Source organism: Dufourea novaeangliae, unplaced genomic scaffold, assembly GCF_001272555.1.
Source record: "Dufourea novaeangliae isolate 0120121106 unplaced genomic scaffold, ASM127255v1 scaffold196, whole genome shotgun sequence".
In the NCBI taxonomy this organism is placed as follows: domain Eukaryota; kingdom Metazoa; phylum Arthropoda; class Insecta; order Hymenoptera; family Halictidae; genus Dufourea; species Dufourea novaeangliae.
This window is the reverse complement of record NW_015374090.1, coordinates 148,243-176,138: the sequence shown is the minus strand read 5'-3', so window position 1 is coordinate 176,138 and position 27,896 is coordinate 148,243. Positions and strand designations below refer to the sequence as shown.

The following is a 27,896-nucleotide window of genomic DNA, read 5'->3' as shown; positions in this document are numbered from 1 at the left end:
TATTTGCATCGCGGTGCACCGTGGGCCGGGCGAAAGCCAAGATGGCGGCAGCCGTGTTTGGCGAACGCGTTTTGAGTGTATGCTCGGTCCAGACCGCATAAATGGCTCGACTTAGGCGCACAGTAAGCTCTCACGCTGTGATTTCCTAGCTTGTACAATTTGTTAGTTTTGAGATATTTGCCGGGTAATGTTCTTTTGACGAGACACGAGCCGCAAGTCATCCTTTAAGGGAGGAAAAAAAGTGGCCGTCTCGTGCACCCTGTCAGAGACAGCATCTTCGACCGCGACCAAGATACAATATTAATACCTTTCTCGTTTCATTCGACCGTCTGTTTCTCGTGAACCTCTGATAAGACAGGCTGTCCAGACCTATTTTTTGTCATGGTGAGTTTATTTTTGTTTATCATCGTGCTATGTTACATGCTTCACACTGGTTTCCCCTTTCCGTATCATGTATATTTTTCTCAATGAGCATCCATCTCTTGGCACGACTAACCTATAGACGCGGTACATACACCGCAAAGATGTATCTCTAATTGTAATTTCAAATGACTCACACTGTTTTCCCTCTCCTTGCAACATTTTCTCCCTCCCCTTACCAGAGCTGAATAAAATATACATTTTATTTACTGTAGTTTATTTACATTCTTTTTGAGGACAGAAATATTATTTAATCTGTGACTAACTTCTTCGATATATCTAATTTAAATGTATCCAAAGTTAGGTATTTGAAATTTTTATTCATTTCAAATGAATTATGCGAACTTGAGAAGTTAAATTAGTTTTTTCTAAAGCATATTATGTACAATTTAATTTACAGTTTTAACAGTGGTATATGTACTGTACTCGTACACGCATGTCCTCCACATTGGCATAGTTTTTAAATCTGTGTTCTTTTTTGAAAATGTCAATTTTATTTTTAATCTAACTTTTGTACCTTATAGTCGATCAAACAAGAGAAGGATGCAATGAATGAAGACAGTAGCAGTGATGAAGATGAAGATCCTGATAACATGGGTGTACCTGGTAAATTTTTTTTTTTTTCAGTGTTAACATATTTATCATTTATTGATAATGTTTCGTTAGGTGGTGGAAAAGATTTGGCCACTGCCACTGGGATTGCAAACATTAAGGATGAAAAACCTGCTGATGCTCCATCTAATGTCATGGTTAAAGGACAAGGAGGGTTAAATAGTAAGAATAAATTTAATGTAAATTGGTGCTAACGGAGGAAACCGTCTACCATTTATTTATCCGACTATATTCGGGAAAATATTTGAACTTATTTATCTTTGTAATGCATGTGTTACTTTACAGATCATTGAAATATAAAATTCATGACTTCATGTTACTTGTAATCACTTTTTGCTCACAGTGCTGAATCAGAAGTTCGGTAATAAAATTCCTGGTGGACTGGTGACTAAAACAGCAACACCAGGATACGAAATGGTTCGTGTGGGAGGATCGCAGGGCACCCCACCAGATTTTGTCAGTGCTAATCAGTTGAGTCAGCTAGGCCAGTTAGCTGCTGCTGGACCTTATGGTTTTCCACCTGGACTGGCAACCCTTGCAGGTTTCAATCCTGCTGCTTTTTTTCCACCGAGTAAGTGTAGTAGTTAACAAAAGTTTGCAAAGCAATTATCAAACTGTGATTTTATTTTGGTGTGCGCTGCAAAAATCAATTGCATCTTCTGTGTATGTATAAGTTAGCCGGGCACATACATTACTTATAAAAAAAAAGCATATATGTCTAATAAAAATTTCTAATGACCTTATTCCATTGTATTACACGTAACACTGTGTGATACTAATAATTAAAAATGGTTGGATGTAATCGTAGTAATGGTATTACTAAAAGAATAATCGAGAGGTTTTACGTATACTGTTATTCCCCAGGCATGGATATGAGCTTAATGAGTGGTTTTATGGGTATGCCAGGAATGAACATGGGTGTAAATCCCCTTGTTCAACTACTAAATCAAAATGGTTTACATCCAAACTGGGCAGCTGGGTTATCAGGTATTCTTGTTCATAACGTAGGCATGAAATTATGACTTTATTATAATGAACGTTTATGTAGTTTGTTTATATGATTCCATTTCATATTGTTAAGACAATATGAAATATACGTTATAACATTGTCAGTGTGTAGTAAATCAGCGTGTTATTGCAGGCAAAGCTGTATCCCAGTTGTGGATGAATTCTGCAGATCCTACCAAGATGAATATACAGCCAACTTTGCCAGAAGAGGAAGAAGTTGATGACGAAGATATGGGCGTTGCTGAAACGTATGCCGATTACATGCCTACCAAACGTACGTTTCATTCACGTTTTCTTTCTTATCAGTCGTCTATTTATACACATGTATATGTATACCTTACGAGTGTAATATGTAACAGTTAAGCTCGGACGGAAGCATCCAGATCCCGTTGTAGAGACTGCATCGTTATCAAGTGTCGAGCCGACGGACGTTTGGTACAAAGTTTCAATTCCGGAAGAAACAATACGAACTGGAGCTTTATCAGCGTTACAGCTTGAATCTATAACGTATGCATCACAGCAGCACGAACACCTTTTACCGGACGGCACACGCGCCGGTTTCTTAATTGGTGACGGTGCTGGAGTCGGTAAAGGACGGACCATAGCTGGTATTATATTTGAAAATTATCAAAAGGGCCGAAAACGCGCCATTTGGGTTTCCGTTTCGAATGATCTCAAGTACGATGCAGAGCGTGACTTAAATGACATTGGTGCATCGAAGATCGAGGTATTTAGAAAATATACATATATTATAGTAGTATGACATTCGGTTCACATTAGAGCAGAGAAAGTATGAACAATTGCATATTTACAGGTGCACGCTTTGAACAAATTTAAGTATGCAAAAATTTCCTCAGCCGTGAACGGTAATGTGAAGAAAGGAGTGATATTCAGTACGTATTCTGCTTTGATCGGAGAGTCCACCCAGAGTGGCGGGAAATACAAAAGTCGATTAAAACAACTTCTGCAATGGTGCGGAGAAGACTTTGACGGTCTGATAATTTTTGATGAGTGTCATCGTGCGAAAAACTTGTGTCCCACGGGCAGCTCAAAGCCTACCAAAACTGGCACGTATTGTTTATATTATTATAGCGGAGAAAATATTCTATACTGTCAATTTTCGATTTCTAACGTGTCTATTGTAGGCCTGACCGTGTTGGAACTGCAGAACAAACTTCCCAAGGCTAGAGTAGTCTATGCTAGCGCCACAGGTGCTTCCGAACCCCGGAATATGGCCTATATGGTTCGACTGGGAATTTGGGGCGAGGGAACGCCTTTCCCGGAGTTCAATGATTTCATCACGGCGGTCGAGAAACGTGGAGTTGGAACAATGGAAATCGTAGCGATGGACATGAAATTGCGAGGCATGTACATTGCCCGACAGCTCAGTTTTCACGGTGTCGCTTTTAAGATCGAAGAAGTACCGTTATCCAAAGAGTTCACTGAAGTATACGATCGTTCCGTTCATTTGGTAAGTGTCAGAGAAAATACAATAAGTACAATATGAGTAAAGTGTGTCTTCATCGGAAAGTCGATTAACTAGATTAGTTAATAGTAATTAGTTGCATTGTCGCACGTGTTGTCGCAGCCCTAGCTATTCCTCGAGCGTTTTGTGCAGTGAACAAAGACACTGTGATTCGATATTAATTCTGAAATTTCTTCCAGTGGGTCGAAGCGATGCAAAGGTTCCAAGAAGCGGCAGAATTGTTGGACGCTGAGAATCGCATGAAAAAGACGATGTGGGGACAGTTTTGGTCGTCGCACCAACGTTTCTTTAAATACTTGTGTATCGCCGCCAAAGTGAAGCACGCGGTCGCAGTTGCGCGAGAAGCTGTTAAATGTGGCAAATGCGTGGTAATCGGTTTGCAATCTACAGGCGAGGCTCGTACTTTGGAACAATTGGAACGAGACGACGGTGAACTTAGCGATTTTGTCTCTACTGCAAAGTGAGTGAACTTTGACGGGCAATTGAATTCGAGAAACAAATGAAATGTCTGCTGTGTAACTTTGTTATATTATTTTTTCAGGGGAGTTCTCCAAACGTTGGTCGAGAAACACTTCCCTGCATCGGACCGTAATCATATACACCGAGTTCTGGGTATAGAGCCGTCTAAGATGCAGAGGTTAGATGATCTCGATGACATGGACGGTGCCGGTGGATCAGCCGGTGGCAGTAAGAGAAAACCGATACGGCAGGCAGCTCAACGAGCTTCGAAAAGAGTTCGTACGTTCCCATCCGATGATGATTTTTCTGACGATGAAAGAAACGGCGGTCGAAGTTCCGGTTCAGAGTATAAACAAAGTGGAAGCGAGAGCGAAGACGATCATAGGAGCGAAGAAGAGAGTAATATTAGCTCCGATTCTTCCTTCGTTTGTTCTGAATCTGATTCAGGTAAGTCTAAGAAATTGAAAGAAACACATTACGTATCGTTAAGTTGACGATGTACTACATTATGTATATGATGTATATTGTGTATTAGATTCTGGCGACAGACGAAAAAAGAAAGGCGGTAAGAAGCAGAAGAAACCGGTGAAAAAGCGTCCAGGTACATATAAATGCTATTTATAATACATTAAACATTTGTGTAAAAAGAAAGGAGATGTGGCAGCAGGTTTGCTCTTAATAATTAGGATATGTAGGAGCCGTTGGAGGTGTCGGAGCAGTTCGTAATCGAGCACCATCTAGGGACGCTGTAGAGCGGGCCTATGGTATGAAAAAGGAACTTCTGGCAGAAATAGAAGATCTAGGTGAACGTTTGCCACCCAATACCTTGGACCAATTGATAGACGAATTTGGAGGACCTGAGAACGTGGCCGAAATGACCGGTAGGAAGGGACGGGTCGTTCAAACGGAAGACGGTACCATTCAGTACGAATCTAGATCCGAGGTTGATGTACCATTGGAAACACTTAATTTAACCGAAAAACAGAGGTAGGTAATCGCATTGTAGAATGGATATAAATTTGAGAAAATGAAAATGTTGATTAGCCAATTATACCACGTGACGTATTTATACGATACAGATTTATGGACGGTGAAAAGACGGTCGCCATTATCTCGGAAGCAGCCAGTAGCGGTATATCGTTACAGAGCGACAGGCGAGCAAGAAATCAGATGCGCCGAGTACACATCACTCTTGAATTGCCATGGAGCGCCGATAGAGCTATACAGCAGTTTGGACGTACGCATCGTTCGAATCAGGTCAACGCACCAGAGTACATATTCCTGATCTCTGACTTGGCGGGGGAAAGAAGATTCGCATCGATTGTCGCGAAACGTCTGGAGAGTCTTGGTGCGCTCACACATGGGGACCGACGTGCCACGGAAACAAGGGATCTCTCGCAATTCAATATCGACAACAAATACGGCCGGGCAGCACTTGAAGCAACGATGAGAACAATAATGAAGTTTGTATTTCTATTCTGTTTACTTCATTGATATTAACCAACATACAGGATGTAGGATAGATTTTATTTGTAGATGATGGCAAAAATGATCCATTTTTCGTGTCATACGACACAAACTATCATTTAATTATAATTACATCGTCTATTCACTTGCTCGAATGTGCTTTCTTCAATGAATAGATCGTTTAGATTCAACTGTATTTATTAAAATAGGTACGAACCACCGCTTGTACCACCACCTCAAGATTACCATGGTGACTTTTTCAAAGACGTAGCGGACGCATTGCTGGGCGTCGGCCTAATCTGTAACAGCGAGAGTACGCCGGGTGTGCTTACCTTAGACAAGGATTATAATAACATGTCAAAGTTTTTAAATCGGATACTGGGCATGCCGGTTGACTTGCAGAATCGTTTGTTCAAGTACTTTACTGACACTCTGAATGCGATCGTGACGCAAGCAAAGAAGACCGGACGCTTCGACATGGGTATCCTCGACCTGGGTACTTCCGGCGAAAATGTAAAGCGAGTGAAACTGTTCCGATTTCTACGGAAACATGCAACAGGAAAAGCGCCTACGGAGCTTCATGTGGTTCACGTAGAGCGTGGTATGAGTTGGGCCGAGGCTATGGACAAATGTTCCGAACTGACAGGATCTAAGGAAGGATTTTATTTGAGCCATCAAATTCGCAATGGAAAACAAACGGCTATCCTCGCAGTTGCCGTGGATACTGGAAAGAAGAAGTCTGAGAGCAAGAAGGATCAATTGTATATGGTTTATAGGTACTATTCATTTCTTTATTTATTTGCACGAATTGTTGTTCGGTTAAACAAGAAAAATGGCTTCGAAATAATATGTACTTTGTTACGAAAGGCCCAATACAGGATTGCAACTTAGGCAAGAAACTCTAGGCGAATTGGAGAAAAAATATAAGAAGGTGTCTTCGGACGAGGCGGAACCTCATTGGTCACAGCAATACGATGCTTCGGTGGACACATGTTCCCATGCTTATTGGCGTGGTAATTGTAAGAACGCGACCCTTGGTATAGACTGCGAGGTCGGACTCCGAAGGCGTTCCTATAATGTTTTATCCGGTTCGGTGTTAAGTGTGTGGAGTCGGGTGGAAAGCATTCTAGCGACTCGTTCTGGTCACAATACAAAGATGCAAGTTGTACGCTTACGAACTGGTAAGATCAGAAAAAAAGTATTTACCTTTAATAATCTGACATGAGTTAGCGCCGACCTTGAGCGTCTCATGGTCATGCAATTTATAGAAATTCTTTTTTACTGTAGATGAAGGTTTAAAAATAGTCGGTACTCTTATTCCAAAGTCCTGTATGGAAATACTACGTCAAGAGCTATCATCCGATTCGGACAACACAGAGGAACTTACGTTTTGAACATTTGCTTACTCCGCTTTGTAGGTAAGAAATTATTCAAACGCAATATAAAACTAAATGTATCGCATACAAATTGACCGTAGCATATTCCGTGTCACAACTTGCTTCATATTACCCGTAAGAATAGAACATTTACGATAAGATTTAAGAATAAGGATTGTTTGCTTGTCAAGAGCAGGACCAACGAAAGCAACTTTGCAATGGACAAATCCCTCTTCCTTAAGCCTTGCGACAACATTCGAGAAGGAGGGGGTGCACTTACGAATGTGTAGCGAGGATGGACACGCTAATTATCTGAAGGTGTAAAATAGGTTCAAAAAGTGAATCTAAATAGAGTCGTATTGCGGTGTACTATGTGGCAAGTAAAACGAACGTATGACACGAACATTTCCAATTCGTGATCTGACGAACTTACCGAGATCCGAGCTTATCTCGTCTTCGTTAGATTCTCGCGTTGTTATTTTATAAGTTAACGAAACGTATTGCTAGTTTGTCGCATCTGGATACGCGAACGTCATTATATAGTTAGAATTTCTTTGTTCTTCGTTTTTTCTTCTGAATTTTAGTCGTCGACTACGCCCGTGTTAAGTTGGACGTTTGACCTGGATAATACGAGCATACATTTTTTATTTAACACGGATTCTCCTTCTTGCATGTCAAAAGAGACGGTATACCGGAGTACTATAGTTACACTTTTTGTAAAGTTTAAAATATCTGTAAAGAAAAACATTTGTCATTCGTTGTCGACTAAATAAAATTGTAGAAAACGTTAGGCCTTCATTCCTCTGGACAGGTTTAAGAGACTCTGGTCAGTGCAAGATAGCTTTACTTTGTGTCTTGTCATAAAAACAAACAATTTTTTGGGATGTGAAAAAGTCTGATTTTTGTCGGCGCGGTACGAGAGTGGGGGGGGGGGCGTGAACGATTTAAGTTAGAAATTAACATTCGTACCTCTTAAGGAACCGTATTTTAACGCTAATCGTATCCTGATACGAGGCGTTGTTCAGTGAGAATCGATTGTGAGAATCTTAGTCATAGCAGTCGAATCGCTTACTCGTATTTGTGACTGATTTAGAGAGACAAAGTAAGTGTAAACCGGGTGGGATATAATAAAGTAGTATTAGTAAACGAAACCTGTAGTAAACGATCAATTCTCGCTGGAGAGTACAGATGTATACGCAACACTGTTCGACTTTTGTTTCATCGTTGGATTCATCGAATGGTTAATTATTATCATTGCTACTGCTATCATTAATCTTATTGCATTACTGCAACTACTATTAGTACTAGTGCTCCCACCTCAAAACTATTACTATTACAAGATGGAGAGACAAGGTAACTAAATAACCCTTTCTAAATAGTTGAAACTGTACATTGAAACTGAACGTTCATCATTCGTGAACAAGTGCCAATGTAGATTAGAACTTATTTGTTTCTGAATTGACATTTGAAATATTTCATTCGATTAAAACAACTTTCATTCATATACATATATACACATACATACTATATATATATATATATATATATATAGCGAATCAAAGTTGTATATACATATATATAACAGAAAAAGGGAAAATGGATGTGACCTTGTCTCCCAATATTTTCCCTTTATAAAGTAGTGAGCATTAAAGGAACAAAAATATTAGATTCAAACGGTACATACAACATGCAGTATATTTATATTCAGAATCATAAAAGTAGTGATGCGAATAGCATGTATATTGAGTAGATATTTGTTGTTAGTTTGTACGCCTCGGCGAATTTCAATAGTGCTACATTGAAATGGATCTCGTAGTCTATTATCTACGACAACAAATACTGTAATAATATAAGAAGAAAGGAGATGATTCGAATTTAGATAGTAGAGATTAATCACGGAGTCAATCAATAGAGTACCACTTTTCAAGTAGAATCGCCGTTGTAAGAGGACACGCGGACCGGAAGTTTGCGCCAAATACTTGTGAAAGTCGTAATCTGTGAATATTTTCGATTCTTCGCAATTCTCCTCATTTTATTAGAAAATCGTTTTGTCGTAGTACACATAAAAACAAATATTATGTTTCTACTGATACACTACATATTGCATTTATAAACAAACTATGAATTTAAAGTAAAGAAAGCAATTTAACATATTCAAGTAACGTAAACAAGAACATCTTTATTACAATGTTTTTTTTTATATACATAAAATTGCGATTGTGACGCCGAGAATATGTGGTAAATTATTTATCAATGCGTATTCGTAGATTAATTTTCGTAGTTTTAATTTCAAAGGATATATACAAACGCAGAGATTCTTGAAAGGAAAAAGGAAAAGCAAAACCAGCTAACAAAATTGAAATACTGACAGTGATTTGTGACTATGATACGGAAGGTCTCGAAGTGTAAATAATATATATTAAAGAATATAAAACGGTTTTACGTGAATATGTGTGTACCTTGTATTCGATACTTTTGCAATTTCTACTTGAGTTCCTATTACAAGGTGAAATATATCATTTATAAATGTGGTATTTAGTATATGTGGAAACTGGCATCGTACTTTTGCTGGAACGATTCCTTTCGTGACGCGCTGTGTTTTGTGAACTCGAATGGGAGACTTGCTTGACATGTATATGCTATACGTATATACATACATATACATATATATGTACGCGCGTGTGTATATATACATGTATAAATGTCTCTCTGTGTGTATGTAAAACTAATTACTTATTAGTAAAAAAAAATTAAAAAGAACATAAATAAGATTATAAAAATCTCTCGACACTAGAAACCCGATACTATCAACAATCTACAACAATGTTTTACCATTTTTTTCAGCACTCTTTGGGGGTGTAATGTTTCTTTAGTGTCGTGATTCCTTATTTCCTCTTGTTGCTTTAATTTCACTAACACCCAGGTACTATTCTCTATTCTTTTGCAAAGGCGATGGCAAATAAAAGTAGGCAGAAAGCTCCGTAAGCATGGGGCATGACCCCGTTATATTGCTGACATGGAAAGTGATTATCACTTGTTTTTAATGAACGGAGTGTCTTGCAAAATGTAATACATACACCGTTACTTATAGACAAATACATAGGTACATACATACAAATATAGGATACTGCAATAAAGTAAAAATACAATTTTGTAAACTCGTAACATTTATTAAATTAACGTGTCAATCGTGGACTCAAATTGTATACATAGTATCATCCACAGCTTACATTAGGTATAAAAAAACTGTACAGCATAACATTTTCAATTTCTCTGTTTTACTTTCGTAACACATTCGCTGGTCTTCTCACATAAAACCATCAATTATTCTTTTCAGTTTCAGTGTTTATTGTTCATGTAATGAATATTGGTCGAGTGCGAAATTCTTGTCGGCCTCAAACAATAGAAACATTTTCATCGCTAGAAGCACACATAGATTTCACACTTACCAATACACCATTACTAGATACGGCTTACTTCTACATGTGTATACTCATCTCCGTTGATGGAACACTAGTCCATAAGAGGGAAGCACTTTGATATAGATTGTTATTTAGTGAAAAGCATACAGGAGCATCAGAAATGTGCAAAAACCAATTATAAGACCAAGAATAAGAGAGTCTCGTCTCTTGCGCAGATTTATCCTTTGCACTAAACTATTCACTGCTGGAAAACGATTGGATATATCATTCAGCCTGGTTTGTATACGCTTAAACGCCTGCCTTTGAGTCACCAAATGTTCTCGTGTTTCCATTGCTATGCTGATTTGATCATTGATCAACCGATCTGAACTGAAAAAAATCAGATTTTCCATTAATTTTGTATTTAATTAACAATAACTTATAACAGAAGAAATCAATGTTTAGCTGGAAATACACATATTAAAGTAATATGAATTAGAGAGCAAAGTTCGCTTACTTATGGATATGTTGATTTTCCTTCATGAACATCTCTCTGCGGTTTAGACCACTTACACTTTTATAATTACTGTTCAATAAAAGAATTATAAGAGTTATAAATCAATAGCAATCAACAGTTTGTAGCAACGAGGAGAATAATTATGTACATACTCTATTTCTTTACGAACACTTCCAAGCAGGTCTTCTCTGTCTCTTCTAGCTGCAAAGTTATTTCTGATCTTATTAAATTCCAATTTGTAATCCTTTAGTATATCTTTGTGGCGCTGCATGGTGTGCAACATTGCAGCACCATTTGGTTGTAGCTCGCTCATTCTTTCATTTATAGAGAATAGCTGTGACAAAAGAATTTTTAGTGAACTTAAAAATGATATTCATAGTTTAATCTTACTTTAGCTAACAATGCTTCTATTTCAGAAGCCATGTTTTCGAAAACATGTTCCTCGTCCAAAAGTGGCACTTCATCACTGTTAACAAGCTTGGACCCTGTATTGATACCAAGTTTACTGAATGCTACAAGTTTTGCATCAATCTCATTTTCTAAATGTCTTGCTTGTCTTCTCAGATCTGGAAGAAAATAATGGAAAAACAGCAGTTTTATGTATGTCGTCGGAACACTCGTTACTGATAATTCACCTCATTGGGGTTAGGAAAATTGACATTATTTGTAATGTGTGTAATACTCGATGCAAAACAGTTTGTTCGAAGCGAATTTTCACCCGTGAAATAGCGATGTAAGATACATTTTTTAATCATAGTGTTACAAACTAGTGTACAAATTATAATTACAGTCTTTATCATTCGACGGGACTTTGATCTAACGAAATTGATGTTCCTTAGGTTCATCTTCGTCAAGGTTAAAGTGACTCAACTTTTATTATGACTTAATGAATTAATGAAAAATGATATACTACAATTGTTTCGCTAGAAAAAAGATGCAAATAGAGGGCTGGATCGGTATTGAAGTGACATATGTCAAAACAAGGTGATAGAATATGTTACTTGTTGGAGAAAGTTTCTTAAAAATCGACGTGAAACAAACGATTTTAATGGATCTAATATTCCGTTGAAGTCTACCTTCCCAATCGACGGCATCTAATGCGTTAGCCATTTGTCGTTCTCGAATCACGAGAGTTTGCTATGATATGTGGATAGACGCTGCATGCGACGATGGCAGTAGATACCAAATATAACAGGAGTAACGAAAGATAAACCGAGACACCGCATACGTAGGACGTAGGATGTACACACCGACCGATCGGACAGCCGCGACAGCGACCAGCGACAGCCAGCCAAGCAGACGAAATATGGCGGAAGAACGCACAGCAAGGACAATTCCCATGAAACGATAACGATTATTTTCTATTATCATATCTTTATTTGTACAGGAAAAAGAAAAGAAGACGAGATACGAAAGACTTGTACACATACATATACATAAACTGATAGGTACGGCAAGTTTTTAGTGGTAAAGAAGTTATTGTACAATTTTACGTGTATTCTGCACTTATTTGCTGAAATATGAATCAAACAGATTCATAATATCTCTATTAGGAGTGTATGGGATAATTAATTTGCGGCAGTTTTATAAAAAAGGCAGTGTTATTAAAAATTTTATAAAAGAATTGGCAAGCAAAGCAAAGGCTTTGAATGCAACAATTCGAGACTAGTGCCGTACGAGTTGTCCGATCGTAGGTATTTAGGTATATACACATAGGTGACATAGGTCTGGTACAGTGTAGTATTAAAGAGAACAGGTTTTCAGCTGGATCTCGTTACTAGTTACCACGCTGCTTGCTACCTATGCTATGCTATGCTATCCTGATATGATTGTCTAGGAGAAGGAACTAGGAGTAAGATAACAAAAGTATGAGACCTTAACTGGAACTTTGGAATTTTTAAAATAAATAGTAATGTAATATTAGTACAAGTATATGCATATATACATACGTGTTCGTAATTACAAATTTTAACGTGTAAAATATAAAATGTCATTGAATGACAAACAGATCAGTTTTAATTCTTGCCATTTGCTGCTCGGAGGTACTACCGTTTCGTAGATATAATTTTAATTCTTCTAATAGAGAAATTGCTGCGTGAACGCCATTATCGTTGTCCTGAACGGTCATGTCTGGAAACTGGTCCCGTAGAAGTCGTAACATTATGTTCATTTGACTACCAGATCTACATACGGAAAAATGTACAAACCTAGTAAAATCGTTTTTCGTATAAAAGAGTATTTATATTTTTACCTTGAAAAAATTCTTAATCTGGCTTCCCCCTCGACTATGGGGAGTATTTCTATTAAGCAAAATACTAGAGTTCCGGTCGTTTTTACGACGTACACGTCCGCGCAGATTTCCTCGAATGATTTCTCTTCTAAAAATCCCAAAAGACGCTCACCCCTTCCAGGATGATGTTCGATTTGTATACCAACCGTTTTCTCGATCGATGTACTTTTCAGTGCTAAAATACTGTGCTCTATATTATTCGAAAATTTGATTCCGCAATTGTTATCGACCGTCTCTTCGGCAAGGAGTCGTATAGTGGGCACAGGGGTTTGATACTGTTTCTCGTTTACTTGGTACGAAATCATTCCGTAAGCATCGCAAAAAGAGTCCTCCTCGAACTTTGGTAGATCGAGAACGATTGTGGCCACAACTTCTTGTCGCGACTGAATCACGTCGGTCTGGTAGCAAACTATGCCATTCACTACGGACCAAAACTTGGACGAAGCGGCAATTTCATCGTATCCCTTCAGATCAATGTAAATCTGGGGATCGTACAGCACTCTGCGACGAATGAAAGTACATATGTATTTATTCAAAGAAAATTAATTTACCTACATACATACATACATACATACATACATACATACATACATACATACATACATACTTGTTTAATAGGATATCGATAAGGAAAACCATGACCATGATATCGGTAACAGTGGTGACACTGTCGTAACGTAAGAAACGATTTTACAGTCGGTAAAATCATTATTAAGCAACAATATGGAATTACATATTGACCTAGAAATAAGATCTAATTTGCCTATTAAGTGATATTGTCTTTTTCTCTTATATTATCGTTATTGTTGTTGTTTATTCGTGAAAAAATGCATTAGATTGTCTTTGCGATCGAGGGTAGCGAACTCGATTAGACACATACTCACGCACGCGCAATAGGATCTCTGAATAAATCGACCCGCGAAAACATCCACCAATGGTGGCTCGCGAACGAGTTGTCTGGTAGCAGACGGCACGGGCATGGGCATGACCGTGTGGCGTGTGGCTTCAGGCTTCATACTTGAGCACTATTCAGCTGAGCAGGCTTTTCAGTAACCTGCAGGATGCCGCCGTGGTCGCGTGCCGTCTGTATTCTCTGATCGATCGGTTAGATACGTCACACGTGTCTCGTCAGTCTCGCAACTCTTTACACGATAGCGGCAGTGAAGGTGTTTCGATTCGTCTAGTTCCATCGAAGACTCGGGGAAGAGTTATTGGAGTCGAAACGAAGCAGAAGCAGGAATCAAGTTTCGATCTGGGGGTGCGATAAATGCGTCGCTGAATTCTGACATCGGGGCATATACATATGTCCGTTGGAAGTATGTACAATCGGGGACACGTTCGAATTGTATAACCGATAACGAGTACACATCGTGGAAATTGAGACGAATCGACAAAGTAGAGAATCGTTCCATTGGGCAAAATAATAGAGGTGAAAGGTGGTGGTAGGCAGGGGTGTTCTGTGACCCATTGACCCAGGAAATGCACACTGGGACCGCCGCGTTGCTCGCTCGCTCGCAATTCTCTTTCGATCGAGACGACAGTAGTTATACGGGAGATTCGTTATTCGCTATGCAAGAATTAACGTGACCAGAATTACGTTGTTGCCGTTTCCGCGAAATGCCTAAACGTTCGATGAAAAGGATACGCGTGTATCGGTGCATTGTATTGTATTCGTATTCGTATGCACATACATGCATATGCAGCAGATACGTGTAGAGTTTTCTGTGAATGAGAATATGTTTCGTGTAAATTGTTACTAAAACGACGATTACATCGAAGTCGAATGTGGCTACGTAATTACTGAACAGCGTGATACGATCTGGCTTGCTCGTACAGTATGTTTTGGCATTGAATTAATGGTAAAGAATACACTTGGTGAGAAATCCATAGGTAAAGCAAGTAAAAGTTTGAAAACATTATTATTCATTACGGTGAAATTGAAATGGTTAAACCGAAGATTTTGAATATCGATCTTATCGCGAGGAAATGGGGGAATATCTGGGGAATCTTTGAATTGGCGGTGTATGACTAATCGTGGATTCTGTTGTGATAAAATTCATGTATTCGTCGTCTCTGCTATAATCGGGTCAGTGAATCAACAAATTTGAAACACGATTGATCGATCCTCCGAACTTACTTCTTATTTCACTTTCAAAATGTTATACGTATTATTGTTTGATAACCTGGTAATTAACTGACTGCATAAGCAGTTGTACACGTGAGTCTTATCTTCGAGAAAAGTAACCATCTATGGGTGAAGCTTGATTTAGATATACATACGTATGTATAGAGTGATAAACAGATTTATTCTTTTGAATTCGATAACGAAGGGTACGTTTAGTAACGGGATAGACAATAAAGGGTTTTGATTGCTACTCGTTCAAACTTTCAACGGAGAAATAAAAATACAGAAAATGTAACAGTCGAGTTGAAAAGTGGAAGATGGCAATTCTAGGAATCAATTTGACAGATGGAATTGGATTTATGTATTTGCAAATGAATGGTTGCAGTTCGACATGAGTATAGAAGGAAGGTCGTCCATCGGGAGAAGATGACACCGCGACGGTATATATTCGCGGCGATTCGTCGAGCACTATTGGCCGCTGGTGTGATAACGTTGCTGGTGCTGGCCCTCTCGAGCCAGGATGCCGGCAATAGCGTGCAGCAAGGCCTTTTGTTGGAGGTGAGTACGCAATATTTTATCCGCGAAGGGGGAGCGAAAGGGTGGGCGTGGAGGATCTCTTTTGTTTTCACAAGGAGGCCGGCCTCGCAGCGTTCGGGTCACCGGTTTAGCTCGAATTTTCCATATAGGTGTGTATTTACATACATATGTATCCTTTTTCTTCTTTTACGTGAGAAAATTCTAGGTGTATGCATACATACATATTACTATTACCTGTACTAATTACCTGCCAGATGCCTACAACCTACAACCAGTCCGAAGGACATAAATCTTGTACTTGTACACTTTCATACATGTTGTAAAACGGAATTTTTCGGATTGTGTACAGGAAAAAAAAAATGTATTTTTATTTCCGTGTGATCGTTTAACGGGTACCTGGCAGTCAATTAGCATACTTACTGTTTGTGTGTTCAGGAGAATTAAAAAACAAACACAGCTGCACTGCACTGCACTGCACTGTACGGTATGTCGAAGAAAAGACGGATTTGAAATATTAGTTTTGCGACCGTGTTAGAGTAAGTAAAACGTGTAAAAGTTAATCGTATAAAAAGAGAGCCGGGTATATGTATATAGACTAAAAGCGCCGGTATCTTTTTCTTGTGGTTCGATATCGGACACGCAATAGACACCAACACAAAATATGAAAGAAAACGGCAATCATTCGAATTGGCGACAGATCGATCTATTACACCGGTAGTATCGTAATTGTTGTCGTTGTCGAGATTGAGGGGGTAACCGTGAGCATCCTTTTGCATGCTTAAAGGGGCCGCATAGGCGAACCTATGTAATCGTCGTCGTCGTCGTCGTCGTCGTCGTCGCGTTCAATCGTGTGCCGCATTGCGCCTGGAACTCTGCCAATCTATGCTCGCATCTCTTTACGTAAGAAGACCGTTCTGCGTTCTAGCTTTACCCGTCATTACCACAAATGAAAAGTTTCGCGTTCTTCTTGAAGCGCTTCTCACCAAGCGCCGCCGCGCAGTATCGGACCGAATCGAACCAGGGATCGGTTCCCGGTTCGATCCAAGACAACACAGTCTTCCAATTAGAATTTCGTACAGATACTCGCGGAAATACTTTACTTTACTGTACCAAAAGTGTTCGGAAGACACTTGACGATATCCTTAATCGTACCTACCATCGTTACGTACACGCATAATGGCCATTTCTTATCATAAAAGATATTGCGGACAACTTGTTTGGCAAAATCATTAAATCTTCTGTACATTTACATATCGCGAAGCCGATATACATACACAAGTATATATAATTACCGCGCGTGTTTGAGGAAAGTAAACGATTCGTATCGTGGGAAACTGTTGATAACAGGATTTCAGCCGATACCAACTACCGAAGCTTCAGAAATGAAAGCATGCCGGCGCGCGAAGCCGCTTTCTTATCGGCTGGCTAGCAATAAGTAATAAGTAGGTAACGCGCCACACGCGTCGCCGACCTTCTGCACAACTCACAAGGTTAATTCAATTTCCTAATTTCTGCATACGGTCGAAGTTACAAGCCCGTTGGCAGTCGTAACTCGTGGCTAAACCTCGCTTACTTTGCGCATTCCAGTTAAACTCCACCTCTCCTCCGTCTACGATGATAGTTACGATCGAAAAGAGTTTCAATGTTCCAACAGAAGCTCTCGATCGAAACACATTTGGCCCATTCGTTCCTAAACCGGGGAGAATAGTCGAAACGTAGATTGCACTCGCGATCCTCTTCTAATTTGAAACACGGTATTACCGCGGCGGTGTTGCGTGTCCCGCGATAGCCAACCAGCCGGAAACACACCGAATGTCGAGGCGGCTTCCGTTTATTGATTTCGGTGCAAAAGTCGAAGAAGAGACCGGCTCTACGTGAACGCCGATGTGAATACGAGCCACGCCGCCGCGCTGGTGCACCGTGCATCATAGGTACATCTACATCTACATCTACATACAATACAATTGATACAATGCATCATCGCCCAGCGAAATATCTTTTCATATGTCTCTTCGACAATCACCGATTCACCGAATCCAACGCTTCAGTTTTCCCCCTGTTGTGTTCTATTTATTGACATTACTTACTTTCGTTCCGTGAAACTACCCGTACCTTACATGTACCATGTACGTAACGTTATTAAGCACGGGGTTACAGCTTTCGTTTTCCCCTTTTAACAAAACAATAGCGAGCAAATTTTTCCTTAAATACGAAAACGAAATTTAACTTTCTTTCAAATATTCTGCGGGAATACTTATTAGCTTGCCCAGTTAATTGAAACAGCAGTTTTCTTTCTTCTTGCGTCCAACTACTTTCGAGATCCTGCAGTTGTTTACACATGCAACGAGTGAAATCGATGCCTGTCGATTCTATGTACAGTTACATAATACATATAAAGCCTATTAAATGTTTTCCCACATTGTTTCCTAGATGCCGCGTTTCTGCCGATGCAATCAACGTTTATTTTCCTCTCGCGTTAGAAACTGTTCTTTCGTAATCCGATACATACACAGTAGACAGACAGACAGACAGATAGACAGATAGACGGGGAAACATATGCAATGCGAAAGGAAAGACGAGATCACGATCTTAAATCTTGGATGTAATCGTGAAAAAAAAGAAAAAAGAAAAAAGAAAAAATAATGGAAGCAGAGACACATGTATACACACTCGACGTCGCTAGATTGTCGCGGTCGGCAATCGAGGCAGCGATACGCGTGTATCGCTGGTAAGTATTGTTTCTTTAATAGAAATCATCTGGATGTTCCCAGGAAGACGGTAGTCTGACCCCGGAGGAAAGGTTAATGGAAGAAGCAACGAATGCTGAAACCGAGCGGCGATTAATCGCCAGGAGGAAGTTTCTAGCAGGGAAGTGTGCCGAGGAGGGATTGGACCGGCCTGGAAACGATTCCCTTCATAGACCGAATGCCTGGGAGTTCCTTGTAAATAAAGAGTACCGTCTGATATGGTGCAACGTCTTCAAGGCGGCCTCCACATCGTGGATGTACAATTTTAATTTACTCGCTGGGTAAGATTCTTGATTCTTCGATAATAATTAAAGCTGACATCATCGAGGCATCATCCTTCTCAGATACAGCCCACAGTTCTTGAAGGCTTCGAAAGCTGTACCAGTTTCTCTTGCGAGGCAAAAGTATCCTAGATACACGGCAGAAGAGTTGACCAAGTTCCTAAACGACAGCATCAGTTTCCTAATTGTCAGGCATCCCTTTGAGAGATTACTCAGCGCTTATCGGGACAAATTGGAGCACAGTTTGCCACATACGTTTCACAGTAATCTGGGAGCTCACATTGTCTGGCATTACAGGTCTAGGGTAATCATGTCGAACATCGTTATCTTTGTTTCTTATTTTTCAACGGAAGATCACTTAATTATTTCTGCGAATACACTTTTTCTGCTTTTTGTTTTTTTGTAACGGAGGAATGGGACTAGAGACAGACACAGACACACACACACACACAAATATGATAATCGAAATTTCCATTAGAGTGTCCCTTTTTTCAATTGATCAGGATCCAAAAGCGAATGGACGACATGGTCCAAGATATCCACTGTTCGAGGAATTCGTGCGATGGTTACTGTGCCAGTGGAGAGCTGGCAACGAACTGGACATGCATTGGACACCAGTAGTGAACTTTTGTACACCGTGTCAAGTACGATTCGATGTGATAGCAAAATTTGAAACACTTCATGTTAGTACTTGGCAATCATTCAAATGAAATTATCTTGTATAAACTATTTTTTTTTCAACGAGAGTGTGTATATGTTTCATAAAGGAAGATCAAGATTATCTGATAAAGCAAGCACGTGTAGGCCACATCATTAAGGCAGAGTGGAAGAACCCCACGAGAGGTGTTCAAACAAAGGATGTAATAAAGAACTATTTTGCTCAATTATCGAAATCACAGATCAAATACCTGTATGAAATGTTTAGGTAAGTTATATCTGCAAAATCAATACCAACGACACGACCGTTATTTCAGTAGATTACTTTCAGGTATGATTTTGTGCTTTTCGACTATTCTCCGGACAATTATATCGCACTCGGGAGAGACGAAGACACTGAACTGATTTGTAAAAAGTAATACCAACTGTTTGCTGCATAGGCAACAAGCACATTCGCGCTTCAGTTTTCTCCTTTTTTTCGTTGAATCTCAAATGACGCGCATCAAATCGGTTACAACGAAACATGTTAGATAGGAAAAATTGTTTAACAATTATAATTAAGTAACACGAGTGAGTGGTTGGTACGCTGAATGCGTTATTTACTTATTAAGATAAAGTGCAAGTCAACTAAAAACAACTTTTCTAGTTGACAATACTTATGCAAGCAGCACTTGCTACTGTATTTAAACTTTTGATAATTGACAGACAACACGTGTTGCTGTCTATTGAACTGTTAGGATCTATGAAATCCTTCGATATTTGCAAATTGGTACAAGACGATTCCGCAACGTTTTCAAAGACCTCACACGTGAGTACAAAGTAGATTGCACTGCTTAAATACTTGAGCTACAATGGATAATTGGTGCAAGGCATTTCATTCTTTACTACTAAATATTCACCAAATTCTTGCATTCCTGTGCTGTGTATACAAACGGTACAACATACCATCCGTACAACTAACTTTATTCTTAACTCAAAGACACAAAGTCAGTTGATAAAGTAAAGTACATTAGTTCTTTTATGTTCACACATTCAAAGGGGAACATGTTTACAGTTTCTTTGAACCTGTGTATGTATATCACTGTGTATATGTATATATACGTACGTTGATAGAAATATTGTTACAATATATATTACTACCAATGTTAAAACGGTAATAGTACTGCCTAGAGAAAATTTAGCATACAGATGTACTAGTACGACCTATCGAATTATACTTCCAGTTGCAACACATAGAATTATATTTATATATCTCAATTTTTCTAATGCTTTTTATTTCTGCTTTTAAGCGGTTATTTCGTTTAAGTAGACTTATGATTTCAACTCTGTTACAAAAGTTTCATCAAAATATTTCACTGTAAATGGTACTTAAACTTACAATGAAATCACCTAAGGAAAGATCAATATTTCAAATGTTACAAGACCCTACGTAAATAAAATGACATTCTTTAATCCTTTACAATTTTATAAATCGTAAGTACAAAATGACAATAATTATTTTAAGAAATAAAACAATTTACGAGGATCAAAGTATACAGAACATTAATTTTATTCTTAGCAAACAATGTTTACTTTAGTGTAATTAAATATAAGTGTTTAGTGAAGTAGAAATAATAGAATTTGTTAAAACAATTCATTATTTGAAACTTGCTAAAATCAAATTTTAGTTCTATTAAATAAAATATGCTTATTCAGCTGAAATAATAATTTTGAGTCAAACTTTTATTTTACTCTAATTTATAACATTGGTATTGTACATAAATAGGTATGCCTTGTTAGATCGTACAGGAATAATTATTAATGTTTTTATACTTAAAGTGTAGTTAAATATTTGCTAAACAGAAAAGAATAAAATCCTTCCAACCCATGGGTTTACATTTTAAGTGTAATTATTGGTAATGCACTTACTGCGTCGAAGTGTTTTGCAGAATCACACCAGTGACCCATTTATCCCAAAGAATGCGTTTCCAATAACTTTTTACAATCAGAATTTCATTAGGTTTTTCAACTCTCCGTTTCTTTTTCACCACTGGTTGCCTATCGATAGTGTACAGCTACAAGATATTTCTAATAAATCATTATGTATTAAATATTCCTTTTTTAATGTTATTGTGACATAAACATGATGACTTACGTCACTGTCAGAATCCGAAATTTCATTTTCTCCATACTGAGCTTGATACTGCAACGTCTGCAGAATACGCCTGGTCGTGTCTTGGACATCTTTGATATCGTTGTTCGTTCTCTCGATTCGAGCTTGCACATAAGAAAGCTGTTTCATTAAATGCTCCTCCACGGGATTACATATCGGTGTCTGTATTGGCAAATCTTCGTCGCTAAGTGCAAACATGTCATCCTCAAACGAATTCATCCTATTTTTAACGATGAATACGGTGTTCGATGAAGAATCATAATTAGTTGCCAGCGGTTAGCAATATTCCGATAAGTTTAATGCAAAATAGCATCGTTATGAGATCTCCGATCATATTCTATGAAACTGTGCGAAAAGTTAAGGGATAAGTGGGGTTAAGTAGGAGGAAACACTTTCAATTAAGAACGGGTGCTCGACATTGGACGCCAATCGTAATCGTGAATGATAACGGACATACCAACCACCCTAAAATCGGTCTTTAAAAGCCTCTTCGCATATATATTTATATATGTACATACATTGTACTATAATTCCACACGTATGTTAACCTATACTTCGATCATCCGTGAGTCTGGTTGTTCATAAGTAAAGTTAATGTTTATTACCAGCAATCGTTTTACCAGTATTGTTTGTCATTAATATTTTGTTTCTAATGCACCACACAAGCTTCAAAATTACAAATTGTTACAGCGGTTACCGCGGTTACCTATATCACCGACGAGGTTTAAGAGGAGGAGGACATGCATACATGCATATTACCCCAGAAAAGTAGGCCGAAGAAACATGTATGTACATACATGCGTTGAACGAAAGGCCTATTCTCATACTGTCTTATACCTTGCCGGCGCCTAGCTGTATGCATTCTACACCCATGCATATATTGTATATACGTACTAGTCACAGCTTCCCGTGATACGATTCCCGTTTAGTTCACATTTAGACAGCCCTTACACCGTTATACGTATAGCTTTTGTCTCGACCTAGCATTCGATTTGTAGCTTAAAGAACGTAGATTAATCCCCTGTCATTGACAATAACAATAAACGACCAGAACATTATCAAAATCGTATTTAATCGCGGAATACCAATATTTTTTCGACCGGTGGCGCCACCCGTGGCAAATTGCTCAAACTGCTAGCCAAATCATACCGACAGGTGAGTGAAAATTCATAGTGATGGAAAAATGCTAATATCTCAGTAGTTAAGCGCTCAAAATGAACGTCATTAGTCTCAAATTATTCCTGGCAACTTAATGCATGAACCAGATGCTGCAGACCTTAGATTAAGTAAAATTATTTACGCCTGTATTAACGTTGACCCCTTACGAAGCGGCAACCCCAATTACAAGAGGTTTCGATGTCATTTACACCGCTAAACGGCCATCATTTTTCTTCATAACGCATTACATTCGAAGTTTAAAGAACGTAGATTAGTACCCTTTAGCGGCTGGGAACCAGTAATTACAAGAACATTGTTAAAATCTCAATTGTTTGCAACGGATGACTCTGTATCTCGTCATGCGTACCCCGTATAGTTCACTTTAGAAAACTCTTATAACGTTATACTGACAGCTCTCGTCTTGACCAAGCATTCCATTTGTAGCTTAAAGAACGTAGATTAATCCCCTGTCATTGACAATAACAATAAACGACCAGAACACTGTTAAAATCGCATTTAATCGCGGAATACCACTATTTTTCGACCGGTGGCGCCATCCGTGGCGATTAGCTGAAACTGCTAGCCAAATCATACCGACAGGTGAGTGAAAATTCATAGTGATGGAAAAATGAGAATATCTCAGTAATTAAGCGCTTAAAATGAACGTCGTTAATCTGAAATTATTCCTGACGACTAAATGCGTGGACCCAATACTGCAGAACCCCAGAATTAGTCAAATTATTTACGGCTGTATCAACGCTGACCCTTATGGAGCGGCAACCCGATTGCCAAAACGTTTCTATCGCATTTACTCCGCTAAAAGGGCATGATTCTTCTTCGTTTTGCCTTAGATACAACGTTCGAAGAACGTAGATTACTATTCTCTAATGGCTGGACACTAGTAATTACAAGAACATTGTTAAAATCACATTTCTTTGCAACGGTTGACATTGTATCGCGACATGCGTACCCCGGTTAGTTCACTTTGAATAGCTCTTACACCGTTGTACGGATAACTTTCGTCTAGACAAAGTACTCGATTTATAGCTGAAAGAACGTAGATTAATCTCCTCTCTTTGAAAATAACAATAAACAACCAGAACACTGTTAAAATCGCATTTAATCGCGGAGTACCACTATTTGTTTGACCGGTGGCGCCATCCGTGGCGATTAGCTGAAACTGCTAGCCAATTATATGGCTAGTAGTTTCAGCGATTCGCCACGGGTGGCGCCACCGGTCGAAAATAGTGGTATTCCGCAATTAAATTCGATTTTAACAGTGTTCTGGTTGTTTATTGTTATTTTCAATGACGGGAGATTAATCTACGTTCTTTTAGCTTCAAACTGAATGCTTGATCGAGACGTAACTTGTCCATAGAACGTTGGAAGAGCTATTTAAAGTGAACTAAACGGTGCACGCATCGTGACATAAAGAGTCAACCGTTGCAAACAATTGAGATTTTAACAATGTTCTTGTAATTACTGGTTCCCACCTGCCAGAGAGTACTAATCTGCGTTCTTTAAACTTCGAATGTAATCCATGACGAGGAAAACTGATACTCGTTTAGGAATGTAAATCCGATCGAAAGCTGTTGCAATTACATAACCACTAAACAGGCAACACTTTTCTTCGTCATGCATTACATTCGAAGTTTAAAGAATGTAGATTATTACCCTATCACGGCTGATTCGTCTTGACCAAGCACTCAACTTGTAGCTGAAAGAACGTAGATTAATCTCCTGTCAGTGGCAATAACGATAAACGACCAGAACACTGTTAAAATCGCAATTTATTTGCAACGGTTGACACTGTATCTGGTCATGCGTACCCCGGTTAGTTCACTTTGGTCAGCTCGTACACCGTTATACGGACAGCTATCGTTTAGCTGAAGCACTTAATTTGTAGCTGAAAGTACGTAGATTAATACACTGTTATTGATAATAACAATAAGCGACCAGAACACTGTTAAAATCGCATTTAATCGCGGAGTACCTCTATTTGTTTGACCGGTGGCGCCATCCGTGGCGAACCGCTGAAACTGGTAGCCATATAATTGGCTAGCAGTTTCAGCTATTCGCCACAGATGGCGCCACCGGTCAAAAAAACCTAGTGGTATTCCGCGATTAAATGCGATTTTAACAGTGTTCTGGTTGTTTATTGTTATTTTCAAAGAGAGGAGATTAATCTACGTTCTTTCAGCTATAATTCGAATACTTTGTCTAGACGAAAGTTATCCGTATAACGGTGTAAGAGCTATTCAAAGTGAACTAACCGGGGTACGCATGACGCGATATAATGTCAACCGTTGCAAACAAATGTGATTTTAACAATGTTCCTGTAATTTCTGGATCCTAGCCGTTAGATAGTATTATTCTACATTCTTTAAACTTCGAATGTAATGCGTGACGAAGAAAAATGATGCCCATTTAGCGGTGCTTTGTAATGCGTAAGACAAGGATATGTACGTGCCACCAACTTTTAGAGGCATTTAATAAGTCCCTGGTACGTACTATGAAAGCATGACGATCGAAGAGGTTTAGACAAAGAAGGCGATTAATATACACCGAACGTGCGACAAAGATAGACAATTTTCCGAAATTACAAGTTTGAGCCACGAACTCGGCTGTTTTCGGCCCTTAATATAAGGAACACAGTACAACCGAGGAGGTTGCATTACTCCTTTGCTATTATTTATTTCAATAATTGTAGGAAAGTATACAATTTACAACAGTATTTGTATAAATTTATGTAGTAACGCTTTTTACTTAATTACTGTTTACATGTACGAGGTAACAGTAATTTAACTATTACATACTCGGTAAACTGAAATATTTTTGTGTTGTGTTGTATACTTTGATCGTTTTTTATTTAAAATTTATACAATCATAAGAAAATGTACAACTGATACATAATAATATTTGATAAAGTGAATCAAAATCGGCTTGAATATTTTTTATACTTATCAAATAATGTAATTTATCTGTTGCAAATAATTCCCTCATCTGTAGGTATTTTACAAATCTTTTATACGATCTTTAAAACTTCATACAGCTCCGTAAGGTCGTCGCAGATTTATGATTGGCGAGTAAGTATACTTATGTAATAAATTGCTGTACTTACTTACATACGTAAGTATGCGTGAAGATTCCTTTATCTATCAGAGATTCGGTCAGTGATATATACTATATGTATATCAGTACATATGTATACATATATATATATATATATATATATATATATATATATATTGTATATGCGTACAAAATTGACGAGAAGTATGACAGAACGATTTCTTTTAGTTTCATGCTATCGCTTTGGGAACTAAAGTATTTTTATCAAAATGTTGAACCGAGATGGAGACTCGTTTTGTAAAAAAATGCGAAATGCCACAAAAGAAATTCATACAGTCAGTGATACTTTAGTGAATACAAAATTAGCATTTGGTAAGACAAACTACACGTTTCGATCAAACTATTTATATAATAGATTTCGTAGTTTAACAAATTTTGTTCGGTCGTAAAGATCTTCTTAATATAGGTTAGAATCTATATATGTACAATATTTACATATCTACAACATACATACATAAATAATATTTCAATCTTTGTTCATTTTTTATGTTTTTTTAATACGATTAAACATACTTTATACAAGGTACATTGAAAACTATATCAAATGATATGCAATATGCAACAAGGTCCTTGCAAAAGAAGTTAATAGCAAGTATATAGACAGATAAAATAATGTTTCTTATATAGTTTTGCCAAACATCTTTTACTTTCAACAGGATTTCTCAATGATTCCGTATGGGCAGATGGTCTTCTGGTATTTTACGAAGTCTTCCGATACTTAGAAGGTGCTATGATCAGATTGAAAAATACTAAGATAGGGTTATTTCCACTTGATAAACTTTATCGTACAAACGCTTTTGAACTTGACCTAGATTTTTATTTAGGAGATGAATGGATGAAAAACTACAGTCCTAGGTACGGTCTTCCTATAATATTTGTATTTCCTTTCGTTCGTCTACCTGTTATTGCACATGGAATCAATGAACATTGATAAATATTTCTAATATAATTTAGTGCATGTTTTCGTCACTTATATTATTATAAAAATGACTTAGTCTAACATAATCCAAGAACTTGATTGTTCTTATTAGCCATTGCTTTTACTTTCATACATATTTCTGTTTAAAATATGTTAGGTCTGCTGTTTTTGAAGTTTACCTATAATGTTCATTTCATACTTTAGGGACAGTGTCGTCAAATATTTGATTCATTTACGGGAAGTAGAAGATACTAATCCTATATTACTGATAGCATATATTTACCATCTGTACATGGGTCTTCTTAGCGGCGGAATCATTTTACGAAAAAAAAGACAGCTTATGCAAAAAGTTGTACCATTTAGGAAAATTCAGACACGTGGTAACAGTATTACAGATTTTCCGTGTAATATCTATGAATTGAAAAGAAATATACGTGATACAACAAACAAGATTGCAGAAATATTGGACGAAGACACTCGAAATAAACTTATTGAAGAGAGTAAAGTAGTTTTTGCATTAAATAACGAGATTATTAAAAGTGTGCGAGGTGCAGGCACTGTTATCTTAAAAAAAATATTGTACTTTATTGCTGTTTTTACGTTAATTGTTTTGGTCTTTGTTTTCTACAAATAACAAAAGTGTGTAGTTGTCTATTTTTTAAAACAATGTGGCTGATCAAATCATTTTCTAGTTTGTCGTCTCATCACTGTACAGTAATTTGTTGGTTAGAATACAGTATACATACGATCTTCACCGTACATAAAGCTAAGTACATGCGAACTGAAAAATTTCTGTAAACAAATTATCTTGCCAAACAGGTGTTATCTCCGCTGTAGTTATCATAAAGTTTGCTTTACAACAATATTGGCGAACAATTTCGTAATCGTAATTTAGTTACCGTGTATACATCATTAAAATATAAAGCCGTCGAATACTTAATATGCATTACGGATTAATTACGTAATATTCATCTTACAAGTTTCTCATTGTACATGGGAAAATCATTCGAGAACCAAGTACAATCTAACTAGACACTGTTGTGAGATCATAGGAGTTTACAATTCTAAATTCTTGGACGTGATTATTCGCAAATTTATATAAATATCATAAAAATGTCATATAACTATAAACACAGGCTTGTCAAACACGAC

The 27,896-nt window shown here is 37.9% G+C and overlaps 5 protein-coding genes across 5 annotated transcripts; 3 read left to right on the top strand and 2 right to left on the bottom strand.

Moving 5' to 3' along the window:
- The first annotated feature begins 41 nt into the window (after nucleotides 1-41).
- On the top strand, nucleotides 42-7,200 carry LOC107190730 (protein strawberry notch). Its single transcript, XM_015579596.1, has 18 exons — nucleotides 42-77; nucleotides 945-1,026; nucleotides 1,087-1,194; nucleotides 1,376-1,603; nucleotides 1,897-2,019; nucleotides 2,174-2,314; nucleotides 2,400-2,767; nucleotides 2,855-3,107; nucleotides 3,186-3,511; nucleotides 3,706-3,986; nucleotides 4,068-4,432; nucleotides 4,521-4,586; nucleotides 4,672-4,972; nucleotides 5,065-5,448; nucleotides 5,662-6,228; nucleotides 6,320-6,633; nucleotides 6,740-6,870; nucleotides 7,025-7,200. The coding sequence occupies exons 1-17, from the start codon at nucleotides 42-44 to the stop codon at nucleotides 6,844-6,846; spliced, it is 4,050 nt and encodes a 1,349-aa protein (XP_015435082.1). The 3' UTR covers nucleotides 6,847-6,870; nucleotides 7,025-7,200.
- Nucleotides 7,201-9,992: 2,792 nt separating this feature from the next.
- LOC107190751 (Golgi SNAP receptor complex member 1) lies at nucleotides 9,993-12,033 on the bottom strand. The gene is made up of 5 exons (XM_015579619.1): nucleotides 11,823-12,033; nucleotides 11,137-11,312; nucleotides 10,899-11,080; nucleotides 10,747-10,815; nucleotides 9,993-10,619 (listed from the first exon to the last, which is right to left on the bottom strand). The coding sequence occupies exons 1-5, from the start codon at nucleotides 11,854-11,856 to the stop codon at nucleotides 10,382-10,384; spliced, it is 699 nt and encodes a 232-aa protein (XP_015435105.1). The 5' UTR covers nucleotides 11,857-12,033; the 3' UTR covers nucleotides 9,993-10,381.
- Nucleotides 12,034-12,736: 703 nt separating this feature from the next.
- Nucleotides 12,737-21,879, bottom strand: LOC107190729. The gene is made up of 4 exons (XM_015579595.1): nucleotides 21,518-21,879; nucleotides 21,292-21,437; nucleotides 12,998-13,537; nucleotides 12,737-12,929 (listed from the first exon to the last, which is right to left on the bottom strand). The coding sequence occupies exons 1-4, from the start codon at nucleotides 21,752-21,754 to the stop codon at nucleotides 12,737-12,739; spliced, it is 1,116 nt and encodes a 371-aa protein (XP_015435081.1). The 5' UTR covers nucleotides 21,755-21,879.
- On the top strand, nucleotides 14,102-19,837 carry LOC107190750 (carbohydrate sulfotransferase 11). Its single transcript, XM_015579618.1, has 7 exons — nucleotides 14,102-14,352; nucleotides 15,547-15,719; nucleotides 18,470-18,726; nucleotides 18,790-19,030; nucleotides 19,230-19,409; nucleotides 19,494-19,651; nucleotides 19,715-19,837. Exons 1-7 carry the CDS (start codon nucleotides 14,340-14,342, stop codon nucleotides 19,800-19,802), a joined length of 1,110 nt encoding a protein of 369 aa, XP_015435104.1. The 5' UTR covers nucleotides 14,102-14,339; the 3' UTR covers nucleotides 19,803-19,837.
- Nucleotides 21,880-25,988: 4,109 nt separating the features above from the next.
- LOC107190760 (heme oxygenase 2) lies at nucleotides 25,989-27,876 on the top strand. The gene is made up of 3 exons (XM_015579629.1): nucleotides 25,989-26,137; nucleotides 26,482-26,680; nucleotides 26,949-27,876. The coding sequence occupies exons 1-3, from the start codon at nucleotides 26,035-26,037 to the stop codon at nucleotides 27,376-27,378; spliced, it is 732 nt and encodes a 243-aa protein (XP_015435115.1). The 5' UTR covers nucleotides 25,989-26,034; the 3' UTR covers nucleotides 27,379-27,876.
- Nucleotides 27,877-27,896: the final 20 nt, after the last annotated feature.

What these genes read in the sequence shown, in the direction of transcription:
- LOC107190729 (XM_015579595.1), bottom strand. Translation starts at nt 21,754, where the DNA reads ATGAATTCGTTTGAGGATGACATGTTTGCACTTAGCGACGAAGATTTG. An exon ending in CTGCAAAACACTTCGACGCA is followed by an intron (nt 13,538 to 21,291) that starts GTAAGTGCATTA and finishes CATTCGTCGCAG; the next exon opens with AGTGCTGTACGATCCCCAGA. An exon ending in AGATTAAGAATTTTTTCAAG is followed by an intron (nt 12,930 to 12,997) that starts GTAAAAATATAA and finishes TTCCGTATGTAG; the next exon opens with ATCTGGTAGTCAAATGAACA.
- LOC107190730 (XM_015579596.1), top strand. Translation starts at nt 42, where the DNA reads ATGGCGGCAGCCGTGTTTGGCGAACGCGTTTTGAGT. An exon ending in ACCGGTGAAAAAGCGTCCAG is followed by an intron (nt 4,587 to 4,671) that starts GTACATATAAAT and finishes CTTAATAATTAG; the next exon opens with GATATGTAGGAGCCGTTGGA. An exon ending in AATTTAACCGAAAAACAGAG is followed by an intron (nt 4,973 to 5,064) that starts GTAGGTAATCGC and finishes TATACGATACAG; the next exon opens with ATTTATGGACGGTGAAAAGA.
- LOC107190760 (XM_015579629.1), top strand. Translation starts at nt 26,035, where the DNA reads ATGTTGAACCGAGATGGAGACTCGTTTTGTAAAAAAATGCGAAATGCC. An exon ending in GAATACAAAATTAGCATTTG is followed by an intron (nt 26,138 to 26,481) that starts GTAAGACAAACT and finishes TACTTTCAACAG; the next exon opens with GATTTCTCAATGATTCCGTA. An exon ending in ATGAAAAACTACAGTCCTAG is followed by an intron (nt 26,681 to 26,948) that starts GTACGGTCTTCC and finishes TTCATACTTTAG; the next exon opens with GGACAGTGTCGTCAAATATT.
- LOC107190750 (XM_015579618.1), top strand. An exon ending in CAAAATTTGAAACACTTCAT is followed by an intron (nt 19,410 to 19,493) that starts GTTAGTACTTGG and finishes TGTTTCATAAAG; the next exon opens with GAAGATCAAGATTATCTGAT. An exon ending in TACCTGTATGAAATGTTTAG is followed by an intron (nt 19,652 to 19,714) that starts GTAAGTTATATC and finishes GATTACTTTCAG; the next exon opens with GTATGATTTTGTGCTTTTCG.
- LOC107190751 (XM_015579619.1), bottom strand. Translation starts at nt 11,856, where the DNA reads ATGGCTAACGCATTAGATGCCGTCGATTGGGAAG. An exon ending in AGATGCCGTCGATTGGGAAG is followed by an intron (nt 11,313 to 11,822) that starts GTAGACTTCAAC and finishes ATTTTCTTCCAG; the next exon opens with ATCTGAGAAGACAAGCAAGA. An exon ending in GAAAATCAACATATCCATAA is followed by an intron (nt 10,620 to 10,746) that starts GTAAGCGAACTT and finishes GATTTTTTTCAG; the next exon opens with TTCAGATCGGTTGATCAATG.